The 15,518-nt window shown below is 42.8% G+C and overlaps 1 protein-coding gene across 7 annotated transcripts in view; it reads right to left on the bottom strand.

Moving 5' to 3' along the window:
- Positions 1 to 15,518, bottom strand: part of LOC138810698 (uncharacterized) — a 162,302-nt gene that overhangs the window by 76,402 nt on the left and 70,382 nt on the right. For 4 of the 7 annotated variants that reach the window (XM_069997894.1, XM_069997923.1, XM_069997898.1 and 1 more), the window contains one exon: positions 11,313 to 11,348. The exons of 2 other annotated variants lie outside the window; for them this stretch is intronic. In XM_069997894.1, coding sequence (XP_069853995.1) covers positions 11,313 to 11,348 — 36 coding nt within the window. Of the gene's footprint in view, positions 1 to 5,134; positions 5,221 to 11,312; positions 11,349 to 15,518 lie in introns of those variants that run through there. One more of the 7 variants, XM_069997904.1, reaches the window with a different exon arrangement.

Here is a 15,518-nt window from a genome sequence, read left to right as displayed (position 1 = left end):
AAATTAGCAGTGCTAAAAAATGTAATAGTTTCAAGTTCTCAAATGCATTCCCTAAGGGGAAATCAATCCTTGAATCCCTAACTACAACCAACCACAATATAATAGGAAAGGAAAATAAAAGAAGGGTTACGATAATGGAGCAAGGCAGTCCAGACACATGGTTACCATAAAGGTTTTATTTTAAACACCTCATTAAGATTTACTACAATCTGTTGACAACCCACACTAAAAAGGCCATTATTGTATCAACATGATGGCTTTCTTAAAAGCCATCATTATTTTGTGACAAGTAACCACTCCCTGAGTCCCACTTAAACACAAATTTATCCCCTTCTGTGGTCCAGTCAGGCCCTCCCCTCAGACTCCCTCCTTCCCTAAAGGGGTGAAATGCCAGTGTACACACACCATTCTAGCTACCATCCCATACTTGCAGTCCACACCCTCCATATGGGAGCCAGAATGGGGGAACAGATCCAAACAGGAGCCTACTTCAGATCTCCACACCCCACCTGCCTCACTTCATTTATACCTCAGTAGGTAAGAAAGAATGAGGTGCAGAAAAACAGGAGTGAGCCTGGTTTCATGTTCCAAAAGGCAATTATTTTACTATAGGAACTGCAAGAAAGGCATGAGGATGTTAACAATCCTTTAAAGACTGCTTTGGCTCTTCTCCTGCGAATGTGTTTATTGTCCCAGGCAGGTGTCAGCTCTGCTCCTCACATCTGCTGCAATTTAACAAGCTCTTTACAGGGCCTACCAAGGGAAGCCTACTGACAAAAATCCAATGGCCATCATGCTCTGCCCTGGGTTTTAATGTAAATTACATCTTTTCTAAGAAGAATGTAAATGCCTGAATCCGCCACCCCCCCCACTCCATTCATTTTCATTGTTCCAATTAATTCTTTTTTAAAAAATAAATTTTTATGCCCCTACTGGAGCTTGAAATCAAGGTCTGGATGTTATCCTTCACTTTTTACTCAAGGCTGGTGCTCTATCATTTGAGGTACAGCTCCACTTCAGCTTTTTGATGGTTAATTGGAGAGAAGAGTCTCAAAGGCTTTCCTGACAGGACTGGCTTCTAACTGTGATCCTCAGATCTCAATCTCCTGAGTAGCTAACATTACAAGTGTGAGCCGCCAGGGCCCAACTTGTTCCAGTATAATTCCTGACTCTGGTTTAAGGAAAGTGAAAAACCCACAAGAAAGTTCATTGATCGGAACTTCTTAACTTTCTCTCTACCAAGGGCTCTTCCTCATTGCTCGCTCCCTTCCTGCCTCTGTATATAGAATCTGGATGTGACAAAAGTCCAGGGGTCTCACAGGTGAGCACCGCTTGCTAACTTTATCAAGCCCCCACTCCACTACCAACTCCCAGCCCTCAGTGATAAGCATTCCTGGTTCCACACAGCGGGTCCTCCAGAGACACCAAGATGAGCAAGACCCACAGGTATTTCATTTAAAGCAGGGACAGATTAAAAAGCACTGACTATGAATTACTCGAAGTAAGCATTCTCAGTATCTAAATGGATCCATTTGGTTATTCCAACAAGGCCCAAAATTAAATGGTATGAAAAAGTATCATTGTAGTCTTCTTCTTCCCTTCCTAACTGCCTCACTTTTTCAAGTATCCATACTCATTAAGTGCTTAATCTCCCCAGTAACATGAGAATGCATTTGAGATATTTTTCTTTGGGGCACAAACTCAGTGGATGTAGTAGTTGGAATCTTTTCTGTAGAGTGATTGCTGGACACAAGCACCACCATGTTAAGAATAGCTGCTACCAACTCACAAGAAGCTATTTTAACTATGCCACTTCCCTTGTTTTCCTCACAACTTCTGGCTTCAGTCAGGAGTCCTGGTCTCAGTTGATGGCTCAGATAAACTTTTAACCCTTTGCAAACTAATCATTCATTCAAGATTGTGACACTAAGTTCTGACCAAATGAATAAGAATTGTAATACAGTAGAGATAAGACAGCTGCGCAGATATCCTGCCACTTGCTTACTTGGCATCCTGTCAGCATCATGACTTTCTGTGGAAGAAAAACCTCGCTGAATTCCTTTTGAGCAGGTGTCCTGATTCCTGTGTGGTACTCTAATATCCTGAGATATTTCCAACGGTACACACACACAACATGGGCCCTCCAGTCCATTGCATCCTTGGGTTCCTAAAACACCATCTTTTCAGTTTCCTCTCTGCTCAACTGTTCACCTCACCAAAAAGAGCTGTGTATGGTGATGTACCCATATGATCCCAGCTACAATGGCTGCATAGGTAGCAGGATCTCACCTTGTGAGCCAAGGTAAGCCCTGGGCAAAAATGGAAGGCCTTAGCTGGTTGAGTAGCTAAGTGGTAGAGCTACCTGCCTGGAAAATAGGAGGTCCTGAGTTGAAACCGTAGCACTGCCAAGACAAAGAAAGAACAAAAAAGTGCTAGGCCCTGTCTAAAACACAATGAACAGGGAAAAGGGGACTGGGGACATGGTTCCAGTGGTAATGCGCCTGCCTAGCAAATGTGAGACCCTGAGTTCAAAACCAGTACCACCAACCACAAGCAAAACAAAGTAATCCCGAAATCAGAGAATTACTTAGGTCAGTTTTCAGAAGCTGAGGAAGTAGATCTCAAAATTCTCATACATTATCAAGGCAGAAGAGAACCATGGGGCTGCATGGTTGATTTTAAATCATCTGGCTGAGGTTCATAAATCTCTCCAAGTTTTAGAAGACAAAATATTGAAGCCCAATGGCTAGATGTTGTCTAGGCAGTGGAATCATCTGATCTTCCCAGCAAGCCAGAGCCTCCTCAAAACAAAGGCCTCAGGGGAATGCATAGGAAACTTCCCTTCCGAGAGAAGGCACTAGGGCCATGCTTGGCTAGCGGAAAATCAACTCAGAACACAGGAAGTCCTCTTTAGGCACTAGGGCCATGCTTGGCTAGAGGAAAATCAACTCAGAACACAGGAAGTCCTCTTTCTTTTCTCTTCAGGCCTTCCCTCTTCTAAGTAGCCAAGTCATTAAAAAGCAACTCCATAGCAGGGTGCCAGTTGCTCACTCCTACAATCCTAACTATTCAGGAGGCTGAGATTTGGCTGAGATTTGAGGATCATAGTTTGGAGCCAGCCCTAGCAGGAAAGTCTGTGAGACTCTTATCTCTACTAAACTACCAGAGAAAGAAAAAGAAAAAGAAAAAGAAAAAGAAAAAGAAAAAGAAGGAAGGAAGGAAGGAAGGAAGGAAGGAAGAAGGAAGGAAGGAAAAGAAAGAAAGAGAGAAAGAAAGAGAGAAAGAGAGAAGGAAGGAAGGAAAGAAGGAAGGAGGGAGGGAGGGAGAGAGGACAGAAAGGCAGAAAGAGAAAGAAAGAAAGAAGAAACAAAGAAAGGAAGGAAGGAAGGAAGGAAGGAAGGAAGTAAATAGGGAGGGAAGGAGGAAGGGAGGGAGGGAGGGAAGGAGGGAGGGAGGGAGGCAGGCAGGCTGGCTGGAATTGGAGCTGTGGCTCAAGTGGTAGAATGCTAGCCTTGAGGGAAAAAACCTCAGGGACAGAGCCCAGGCTCTGAATTTAGGCACCAGGACTAGCACAGAAAACAACAACAACAACAAAACAAAACAAAAAAAACGCTACAATATACTAGCATCAAGGGCTTCCATGTTCCATGGCATTTAGGAAATAGTGTTAGTTCTTGCAGCTACAATTGGTAAACTCAAATCTAAATGCACACATAACAAAGAGAACAGACATGGAGAGAGGGCTGGCAAGAAGAACAATATTTCTCCAAAGTACTCTGAACTTGGCATCAATCAGAAGCCAACTCAAGATCACAGAGAGAAGCACCTTTTGTCAGTGCTTTTCCTAATTATTTTTGTCGAGATAAAGCTCCATTTAAAACATAGAGGCCAGCACAAACCCGGGGCTGTCAGGATGCTGAATACGGTCCAGCTAATTAACAAAAAGTGAACCTTACCCAAAAACTGTAAGTAATTTTCTAGTGACTAATTTTCAAAGTCATATAAGAGACTTTTTTGTAAGTGGCAAGGCAAAGGAAATGAGGAAACAGGAACAAGTTGCTTTTAAAAAATATATCCAATTTTTAAATTTAGTTTGCTTCCTGAGAATTAAAGTGGGTTTCTGAAAATTTCACGTTAGTAAAGGCAAACCATTTTCATTAGAAAATGGAACAGCTGCCATGTTCTCCCAACATTTGAAGAAACCCAGCTCTCAAGTGAAGTTTTTGACTTGACACATTCCCATCTCTGCCCATTCTTCTACCTGATTCCTTTGGAAAGAAGAGCCAGTCATAAATGCCCCTCAGTAGATGAATCGATCAAGAAAATGTGGTATATATACACAATGGAATTCTATGCCTCCATCAGAAAGAATGACATCGCCCCATTTGTTAGGGAAAGACTTGGAAAAAATTATATTAAGAAGTAAGCCAGCCCCAAAGAAACATAGGTCCCAAGGTTTCCCTTATTTGCAATAACTACTCTATGTCTGGGACAAGCAGAAAAGCTCAGAAAAGATGATGTTAAGCAAAATGAACCCAAAGATAGGGACAAAAGTGGTTTTTTTCTTCCTTGCTAATATTTCTAACGTATTTTATAAGGTACCATATGATTTTTTTTGTTGCTTTGTATGTCCCTCCCCCACGGTCTAACTTCTGTTTTCACTGTATTTGGTGTTGATATAATTTGGGGAGGGAAGGGGAAAAACCAAATTGTTTAAATAGTGATACAGATTGACCCTTTGCAACAATGAGATGTACAAGACTCTATGTCGAAAAACAAACTTTACAATTTACGCTGAGGAGGTGGGAGGGTAGGGATGATAGGGGAAAAACAAAGGAGGAGGCAACAATGCTGGATAAGAAATGTACTCATTACCTTGCTCATGTAACTATAACCCCTTTGTACAGTATTTTCACAATAAAAAAAAACTGTAAAAAAAAAAAAAAAGAAAACTTGCCAGTCTGGCACAGACGTGAAGTGCCTTACATTCTTTCTGACGTCAATGTATACTCAAGAAAAATGCTAATTGTTATCATTAGGAATAAAGTTTATCTTAAATGAGGGGGAAAAAAAAGTGGTTAATACCTGCAATCTTTCTTACACCAAGACCATGAGTCAGCAGGAAGGACCCTACCTAAGACACCTGAAGCAGACCCTCAGTCTCCTCAGTTCCTCATTAAGCCCATGAGTGCTGGACATCAGCTTCCTTTGCCTCTTTCCCTGTCGCTGAGCATGGGGTTGGGGATGGATAGTGAAGATGGCATCTCGGCCAAGTTCTTGAGTTCTGAAGCCATGCAGTAGCGCATCCGAAGACACTGTGTCCTTAGCAACAACACAGTTTCCCTTAACTCTGGGTTCTCATCCACACAACATTTTATGTTCTCTGCAGGGACAAAAGGTCACGTTCACCCAGAATGTTCAGAGCCCCACATTTATAGGCCTAGTTAAAACACACCCATGCACACCCCCCTATCTTTTAACATAACCCAAGGAAACAATGATAAAATAATCCTCAAAGCAGAGAATGGTACCCTTGAAAGGAGGGAGTGATGGGAGCCTAGGAAAGCAGTTTGCATTTACCTTCTTTAATGAACGCCACCGAAAACGTGTCCCAAGACACGATGCCATGCTCTATGAGCTCTACAAAGGCCATCAATGTGAAGGACAGCATGTCCCCAAAGCTGTAAAACATACGGGGGGGAACACACAGAGTCAATGCTGGGCAGTGGGGAAGTGCACAAGTGAGCCAGCTTTAGGAAGCAGACCCAGACCTCTGGACAAGCAGCTGGGCAGTCAGACCCACTCCACTGGGCAGCAGCTGGGCAGAGTCAACAGCTCAAGTGCCAGGCTGGCAACAAACAGGACAGGAAGGGACAGGTGCTTGCCGCCAGCCAGGGATCTGAGAAACACGGAGCAATTCACTTGCCCTCTCTGAGCCTCTGTGCTCTCAGCTAGGAAGTAAATAATGGCTCTTTACGGCAAGTCTTTAGGTAGCACACTCAATAAAGTTGGTAGCATATCAGTATTTAGTAAGGAGCATCTCAGTCAGTGAAAGTTCCTAAATGCTCCCTTTATAAGCCAGAAGAATCAAGAGGGATAATCCAAAATGATTCAATTAGCATAACAGCCCTTAGGTAAGGATTCAGAGCCTCTGTATATAACTTTAACAAAAATGGCATAAGCATGATAAATAAGCATATTCACCTTGATGTTACAATGGCCAGCATCCTGTTCTGAGTTAATGGGTTTCAGGGACTATCTATGATGATTATATTATGATTCCATATACTGGGTTTGCTCATCCCATCATTCATTAGGGGGGTCTGATATGTGGTTTATAGATTCAGAGCAATTAGGGGATGCTATGGTCTGTGTCAATCACAAAGTCCTGCGTGTTCAAGGTGCAGCTCTGGTGAGAGGCAATGGAAACTGTAGAAGGTGGGGCCTAGTAGGAAATCTTTAGGTCACTGGGGGTGCGTCCTTGCATAGGTCTTAGAATCACTCTTTTTATCTTTCTGGCCATGGAGTAAGGGCTTTCAGTCCATCATAATGAGCTGCCTACACAAAGCAACAGGGCCAGCCCATCATAGGCTAACACCTCTAAAATGTGAGCCACAATAAATCACCTCTGGTTGTAAGTTAACCTAGTCATGTACTGACTATAGTGATGGAAAGTTGCCTATGACCAGAGGGTGGGGAGGCAGGGGAGGGATGTTGAGGAGGAAGAAGAGCCATCTTTGTAAAATACCTTCATCAGAGGTTCATCCTAGGTTCTGACAATTTCAAAACCATTCTTAGTCATTTATACATCTCAGAAATTTTCACTCTTATAAATTTTCTTCATCATCATCATCATCATCATCATCATCATCATCATCATCATCATCATCATCATCATCTATAGTAACTCCAAACCATCAAGAATCTCTCTACCAGCAGATAGAATTATAGGATTTCTATACTACATTATACAATAATACAGATTCCTACACTCAGTTACTTTTTGTTGTTGTTGGTGGTGGTCATGGGGCTTGAACTCTGGGCTTGGGCGTTGTCCCTCAGCTCTTCAGCTCAAGGCGAGCCCTCTACCACTTGAGCTACAGCGCTACTTCTGATTTTCTAGTGGTTTATTGGAGATAGGAGTCTCATGGTCTTTCCTGCCCTGGCTGGCTTTGAACTGCAATCCTCAGATCTCAGCCTCCTCAGTAGCTAGAATTACAAGCATGAGCCACTGGCGCCCAGCAGCTACTTTTTTTTAATGAAGCTGGACATTACAATATTTTTGGGGGGGAGGTCCGATCGTGGGGCCTGAATCCTGGGCCTGGCTGGGCACTGCCCCTCAGCACTTCAGCTCAAGGTTAGCACTCTACCACTTGAGCCACAGTGCCACTTCCGGCTTTTTTCTTTTTGCTTATGTGGTGCTAAGAATCGAAACCAGGCCTCAGGCAAGCAAGGCAAGTGCTCTACCACTGAGCCACCTTCCCAGCCTGGTCATTACAATTTTTAATCTAGAGGATCGGACATCCCATTATTGCTATATGCTATATCACAAAGTCTGCTAACAGATTCAGATTTGGATTTAGGTTTATACTTCTTTTAAAAAATAGCTTCACAGTATTCCTTCCTGCTATTCTTCTACTCAGCCCAGTCTCAAAATAAAATGATTTTTTGAAATTCTGCTCTATTTCAACGGTCTTGATACTGGCAGAAGCCCAGCCAAGGGGAGATGACTCTCAGAGGAGGACCGTGATTCAGAGACCAGAGGAGAGGATACACACTGGACAGACATGGCTATGTGGTGATCTCTGAAGCCACACATAGGGGCCCCCACATCAAGCTCTAAGTGAATTCTCCAACACTACAGTCTCCCCATTCATGAGGATGATGATCGTGGTGGTGAGGACAATAGTGATCTTCATTCAGAGAGAAGAAGACTGGAGAAAAAAAATGAGCTAGCCTAGTCCTGGGATCAGGAACAGTATGTGGCAAGTGCTAAGTTAACAGCCATGTGCCTATTACCTGGGACCGCGGCATAATAGTAGCATTGTGGATGCAGGAAGCTCCTGGTTTTCAAACGTTTTGCCATCAATGTGGAAAAAGTCAAGAGGGAGAAAACATACAAGGGAGAAAAGTACATGGAAAAGCCAGATGGAAAAACCAGATGGAAAAGCAGCCCATGTCTCTGGCTTCCTGCACACAGGCAGTCCCAATCTCACAGGGGCCCTAGGTGGCACCAGAGGCCAGGCCTCAAAGACAAGCTCCCAACAGGAAACTAAAATGACGGAGAGAACAAATAACTAGACAGCAAGGTGGGTGACGACTCAAAACAGTAGCAAGAAAGGTTAAATAAAAGTTCCAGGATAATCCACTCTACAAAGGATGAGTTATAAGAGAACAAGTGTTAGAGTGCAAAAATAACAGAAACTGCCTTAGGAAAAATAAGATAATAAATGCAATTAGTAAGACTGGGCAGGAGTCAGTATTACAGTACTATGAAAACATTATTACATAATAATGTATTAGTAGCAATAAATACTTTGTTAACTTATGCACGAAGAGAAAAACAATCACATAATAATGAATAGTTGGCATTTGCTCATATCTGACATAATAGGATTCGAAATGCTACAGGTTCTTCACATACCTGCCACAGACTCCACTCAGACCAAGATCTTTGCCTTGGTGTCAGCGGTTAGAGACAGCAGTTAGAGAACCAGGAGAGAACAGAAAGAAAAGGAATGAGCCCACAACTGGGCTCAAGCTGGTCTTCTGTTTTGTTTTACTGACAGCACTGGGGTTTGAGCTCAGGGCTTTGCACTCCACCATTTGAGCCACATACCTAGCCCTTTATGCTACCGTCATGTTTCAAACAGGGTCTCACATTTATGCCCAGGCTGGCTGGGATGACAAACTTTCTGTTCATGTTTCCCATTGTACCTGGGATGATATCACCATACCCAGGTTTTCATTGGCTAAAAAGGAGTACAGAGAACTTTTTGACCACAGTAGCCACCAAAAATCACAATCCTCCCGATTTCATCCTCTTGAGTAGCTCCGATTACAGACATGAGCTACTGTGCCTGGCTCAAATGCTTCTTGACATTCCCAGTTAGCCACCTGGCCTGGGAATACAAATAAACTTGTGTCCAGATATTAGTCTTCCGTAGCTACTTTAAGAGCAAATGTCTTCCCTCTAATTATCTGAAAGCAAATGTCTCTACTTCTTACCTACCTGCCCAATGAAAGGCTAATCTAAATGGCCAGAAGGAGCCCATCTGAGGACAATCAATCTGCCCTAAAGAAATCCAGTTTGTCTATAGACTCTCCAGGCAGGCTTTAAGGACCTTTGGGGGTGGGATGGAAAGTAGGAAGAACATCATGTGTTTTCCAGATCTCCAAGTGGTGTTAGGGATCAGGATACCCTCTCTATGGCTATCAAGGAAGTGAAACACTGTTTCAGAGATGGCAGGTAAGGCTCTCCATACTTACAGTGGTCCATTTCTGTGAGTGATTAACAAGTGGGAGAAAGGGCATTTCATGTCACTCACCCACTGAGGAGGTCACAGGAAGTGACCTGGTCCACTCAGTATGTGAGAGATAGACAGACAGACGGGACATATTGACGATAGAAGACAGAGACAGAGAAAGAATTGATCCAAGATAGAAATGATAGAAAATAGATTTGTAGATGATAAAAGAGAGATGTTACATAGATACATAGATGATAGGTATACATAAATGGTAACTAGAATTATATGACCTCCTATAAAATACATACATATGCATATAAGACACAAAATACATTCAATATAAAAATATGTAAAATGTTCATATACTACATAATAAAATGCATAATACACATATGTGTGATAGAACATTATATAATACACTGTATGTAGTTCTCTATATTAAACGTCTATTTCCCTGGAATAAGTTATCTTTTTCCTGAGGAAGAGCTTTTCAGACTTCAACTTCAAACCTTCAGCAACAAGAAAAGGATGGCATGTTCAAATATGGTTACATTTCAAAAGAAAGGCCCTTTGTCAAATAAGGTGGCTGGAAGAGCTGTCCTGGAACCCTCACATCCGGGTATCCATCTCCACTTCCAGAGAGGAGAGATTCAGACTCCCAGGAGAGAAGGCAGAAGCCAGCTTCCGACCTCCACACTCCATCTGTATCGGACACCATGCTTGGAAAGCACTATAAAAGAAAAACAAGCACTTGGCACATTCTGGAACATTTTTATTTACTGGGTTTATTTGTTTGTATTATGTGCTAGGCTAAAGACTTTTACAGTAGTGACTGCCACAAAGGGAAGCGTCTGCAAACTACATACTGGGCCACCGTCTCTGTCACAGCCAGCTGCACACCATGTGTGCTGCAATGACTCAATGAAATGTTTCTCAACTTACTAGGGATCATCTTCCTTCCAGAAAAATCCAGCCAGTCTCAAAACAAGCATCTAAATTTATGCTGCCAACTTTTTCAGAGCAGAGTGCATCCCAATGTTTCTATGGAATGATGTACCCAATACAGACTGGAGAAAAGAAAGGAAAGGCAACTTTTAAACCTATCCTACAGGCTCATGCCTGTAATCCTAGCTACTCACTAAGCTGAGATATGAGGATCACGGTTCAAAGCCAGCCCTGGCAGACAAATCTATGAGACTTTTATCTCCAATTAACAAATAAAAAGCCAGAAATGAAGGTGTGCCTCAAGCGGTGAAGTACTAGCTATGAGCAAGGAAGCTAAGCAACAGCATAAGGTCCTAAGTTCAAACTCAAGTAGCAACACAAAAGAAGGAGGAAGAGCACATGGAAGAGGAGAATTATCAGGAGTGGAATCAGCACACAAGTGATCTAGAACAAATATTTTTCAATCTATGCATCAGTCTCAAATACTTTTTAGATGTAGTGCTTTTCCTTCTTTCTGAGTCACTGATAAAAACCAAAGCCTTCAATCTCTGAACATCACATAAGCCACAAAAGAAGAAAGCTCGGCTTAAAGTCATATACAAAACTCTACCCAGAAGTGCTATAGGGGAAGGGAAGAGGGAGGAAAGCCTGTGTAATCATTTAGTGGTAACCAACAATAAATACTCTCTGCCACGAGGGAAAAAAACAAACAAACAAGGAAGTAGATTCATTAAAAAAAAAACTGTTTTAAAAACATCGAACAAAAAGGAAAAAAGTAACTTACTCAAAATATGTAGATGCATAGTTATAAAGTAAGCCAGAGGACAGGTTTTAATTATGCAGACAGGAAAAAAGGAAGTATTAAGATTATAACATAATTTAATCATATATTCTTACCAAGGCTTCATAATCTTCTGCAATTTCTGGTATTGGCTGTAAAATTTAAAAACAACCATGAGGAGCATGTTTAAAGGCAGTAATAGTCAATTCATACAAACATGTATCTGGAAGAAAACTCAGGATTAGAACCAGGAGGGCCAAACTGCTCCTCAGCCACTCAGTGCATTTCAATACATCATTCAAAGGGATAAATGGGCATTAAATCATGATAGGAAGCAACAAAAACACAAGGAACAAACTAATTACTTACACCAGCCATCACATTTACTTACAAGTAGCTCTATTTGAACCAATCTGGGTTCATGGTTGATGAGGAGAAACCCCCATGGGTAATAAGAAGTCCAAAGGAACAGGACTTAAAACAATGACTGAGTAGCTTTCTCTTGTAATATGCCAGCTGACTGTCTTGGTCTTGTAAGAGAAGGCCCTGCAGTTTGCTAAAATACCTGTTGTACTTATGTGCCACAAATAGGACATAGTGGAAGAGAAATAATCTGAACCCACAGGTACTAGTGAAAGTCTAGCCAAAGATATAATATGGGTCCAGTTATGAGAAAATGATACAAACCAGTAGGAAGATGTGTATGTTTCAATGGCAAAACTGCAGTATCTGTAACATACCATCCTGGGTCATCAGATTCTAGTCCCACTGTCTTTGAGCCGTTTTACAATGTATAGGTAGGTAGATGGCAGTCAGGCAGGCAAGCAGGCAGAAGATGGAAGGGAGGAAGGGAGGAAGGGAGGAAGGGAGGAAGGAAGGAAGTCAGAGAGGAAGGGAGGGAGGGAGGGAAATAAAAGAATGGATGGTGGATGGATGAACAGATGGATGGGCAAATAAATGATGGATAGACAATGGAAAAAAGGAAAGGAAGGAAAGGAAGGAAAGAAAGGAAAGGAAGGAAAGGAAGGAAGGAAGGAAGGAAGGAAGGAAGGAAGGAAGGAAGGAAGGAAAGAAGGAAGGAAGGAAGGAAGGAAGGAAGGAAGGAAGGAAGGAAGGGAGGAAGGAAGGAAGGAAGGAAGGAAGGAAGGAAGGAAGGAAGGAAGGAAGGAAGGAAGGGAGGAAGGAAGGAATCAATCCCTGGCTCTATCCATCCCCTCTGAAAGTGATTTAATTGGCTTCTGCCTGATGATAGAAAACCAGTTTGGCCTCCAATTGCAATTCACCTCCATCTTCTTTCCTCCATATATAACTTATAGTCTTTTGATTTTTTTCTTGAAACTATTATAACTTCTGCCTAGTTCTCTCATTTCAAATAGCTAAATTCTTTTAACACATGTTCATATGTGTATCTGTATTTTCTCTGGAAATAATCTTTAACAAATTATCTTTTAATAAACCCACTTGAAAGATATTCTACTTGCCCGGCACCAATGGCTCATGCCTGTAATCCTAGATACTCAGGAGGCTGAGATATGAGGAATATGGGCCAAAGCCACTCAGAAATGGCACTGTGGCTAAAGTGGAAAAGAGCTAGCCTTGAACAAAAGATTAAATAAAGTTCAAGGATAGCATCCAGGCCCTGAGTTCAAACCCCACAATTGTCACCAAATAGACAGACAGACAAACAGATAGACAGACAGACCAACAGACAGACAGGCAGGCATGCAGGCAGACAGACAGACAGACAGACAGACAGACAGATAGACAGACAAATAATCTACTAAACTGCTAACTTAGGGTCTTAAAAAAATGTCCAAGTCATCCAAGAAAGAAACAACTATGAAAGAGTTTCAGACTGGGAGACTGAACTATTGGGGGGAGTTAGACCATAAGATGCACCCAGGACAACTTGTACAACTTGAGTGGGGACTAGAGGCATGCCTCAAGTGGTAGAACACCATCCTGTGAGTGAAAACTTGAGTGGAATCTGCAGGTGAAAGACACCTTGAGGTTCCCCACTCTGTTCCTGTGAATTTTCCTTAGGTGTGGAAACGGAAGTTTCTACACATAATATCAAGCCAGGATTACAAAGATATGCTCTGGCTTGAGACCAGAGCATCCATGGGGTCCTATGTGTTCATGTCCTCTGGAGACCAGTGCAGACAGCAAACCACCTGACTGTGGGCAGGCAAGCCTAGGGAAAGAACGCTGAAACCAACACCCTCTCTAGTCATGCCCCACTCCTACCTCTTTCCAAGCCCCTACTACGGCAGTTTAATCTTGAGGGTGATTAGTGCTCAGTTAATAGCTGGGATTTTTCCTAGTGGTAGGGAAACCTTTGGCCAGTTCCAACCAAGATGAAGCCACCTCACAGCAGATCCTTGTGCATCCTTAGCCTCACCTTTGCCCAACAAACTCCTATGCAGGGCTTCTTGCACATGCCCTGCATCTTATACATGTGCTTAAAACTATGGGATGACAGCTGTGTGCATGCGCAGATCCCATCGACCAGTGTGGTGAGTCACTGTTGCTCATTTCCCTAAGATCAGCCCACTGTACATACAGAGAACTCCCGACACTCTCCAAATCCTGGAAAGCTAAGCACATGTTTCCTCTTAAAGGAGCACAGAATACAAGCCTGCTTGCTATTTCCCTCAATGCTGTGTTTTCTGTATTACATTCTTCCTTGCTCTGCAACTTTTACTTATGTGTGTTTGTGTGCACCGCACACATGTGGGCATGTCCATGCAACATGTGTCATTCAATTCTTTGTTTTAGACACCAAGAATCACTCCGGGATTTTCACCTCTCCCCCTCCCCCAATAACATGTTTTCCCACATTCCCAAACCCTACATCCTTGCTGTGACTTCAGAAAAAGTTCTGTTGTGGCATGTGTTCCCTCTTCCTCTTTCTGTCTCTTTCCAAGTACAGTTTATGTTTTTAAGAAAACAAAGAAATGTGAGCAGAAAATCTGCAGCTGGTAGAAAGGCTAAGGTTTCCCAGAGGTCAAAAATGTCTTGCTCCAGCCTGAGGAATGAATGTCACTGTTCCTCTTTCAACAGCAAAGGTTAGCCAGGGAGGGGTTGCCCTATAAAGGGATTTTCTGGGGACTTAGACAAAGCCTGCCTAGGCTGGCCTCTTGGGCCTCTGTGATGGAAATTCCTGGCTGGGCCCCCGAGAGGCAGAGAGGGGCAACTCCAATCAGGACTACCCCATGCTTTACCCCTAGCATACTAGCACCCCAGCAGAGGGAGCTAGAAAGATGCTGCAACCTCACAGCTAGGGCAGAACACAGGACCACAGAAGCATCTTCTGGCTCAGTCTGGGGTTTGCTGGCGCTGGTCATGGCCTCTTTAAGAAATGCAACACCTGCCGGGTGAGTCAGGCTTTGCTGCTAAATAGTAGACAGAGCCACTTAACCCATCCTGGACCTCCCAGAACAGATGCATCCTCTGAGAAACAGTGATTTCCATGAACACTGACAGTGGCTCGCAAAAAAGTGCCAACCAAAGCCAAGCCTACTGTCACACACATCTTGGGGTTCTCTCCCCCTCTCCATTCCCCCCACCCCCCATCCCTCCTGCCTGTGCCAGGCCTAACTCAAGGTCAGAGATAAAATTTGGTACTCAAAGAATATACACTTGGCTCCAATCCCATTCTCAAAGGTAAGGGCCAAGACACCAGGGCACACCAAAGTTCAATGCATGGGAATGAAGGTAGTTTTCACACATACCTGGTGTGAAAGACAACTGGAATAATAAAAGTTTAATCTGAGACTCTTTTTAAAAATCAGTATCAATAGAAATAAGCACTAATATATACTGTCTTGTATCCTTTATATGTGTGTGGATGTGATGTGTGTGTGTGTGTGTGCGTGTGTGTGTGTGTGTCCAAGGACTTAAACTCAGGGCCTGTAGCATCCCTGAGCTTTTGTGCCCAGGGCTAGTTTTCTACCACTTGAGTCTCAGCTCCACTTCCAACTTTTTGATGGTAAACTGGAGATAAGAGTCTTACAGACTTTCCTGCCCAGGAAGGCTTTGCACTATGATCCTCAGATCCCAGCCTCCTGAGTTAGTAAGATTACAGGCATGTGCCACTCGCACCTGTCTAGCTTAATGTTTTTTGGTTTGTTTTTTAAGTTTTAAAATGTATATCCTTCTGAGTAAGCAATCCATTTTTCAAAATAATTCTATGAGTCACTAGCTTTTAGTTAAAGCAGATTAGAGGGTTGGGAATGTGGCTCAGTGGTACAGTGCTTGCCTAGCATTCATGAAGCCCTGGGCTCAATTCCTCAGTACCACATACACAGAAAAGGCTGGAA

The sequence above is a fragment of the Dipodomys merriami genome, unplaced genomic scaffold (genome assembly GCF_024711535.1).
Source record: "Dipodomys merriami isolate MVZ:Mamm:240054 unplaced genomic scaffold, mDipMer1.0.p SCAF_104, whole genome shotgun sequence".
Taxonomy (NCBI): Eukaryota; Metazoa; Chordata; class Mammalia; order Rodentia; family Heteromyidae; genus Dipodomys; species Dipodomys merriami.
This window is presented reverse-complemented; position numbering and strand designations above follow the sequence as displayed.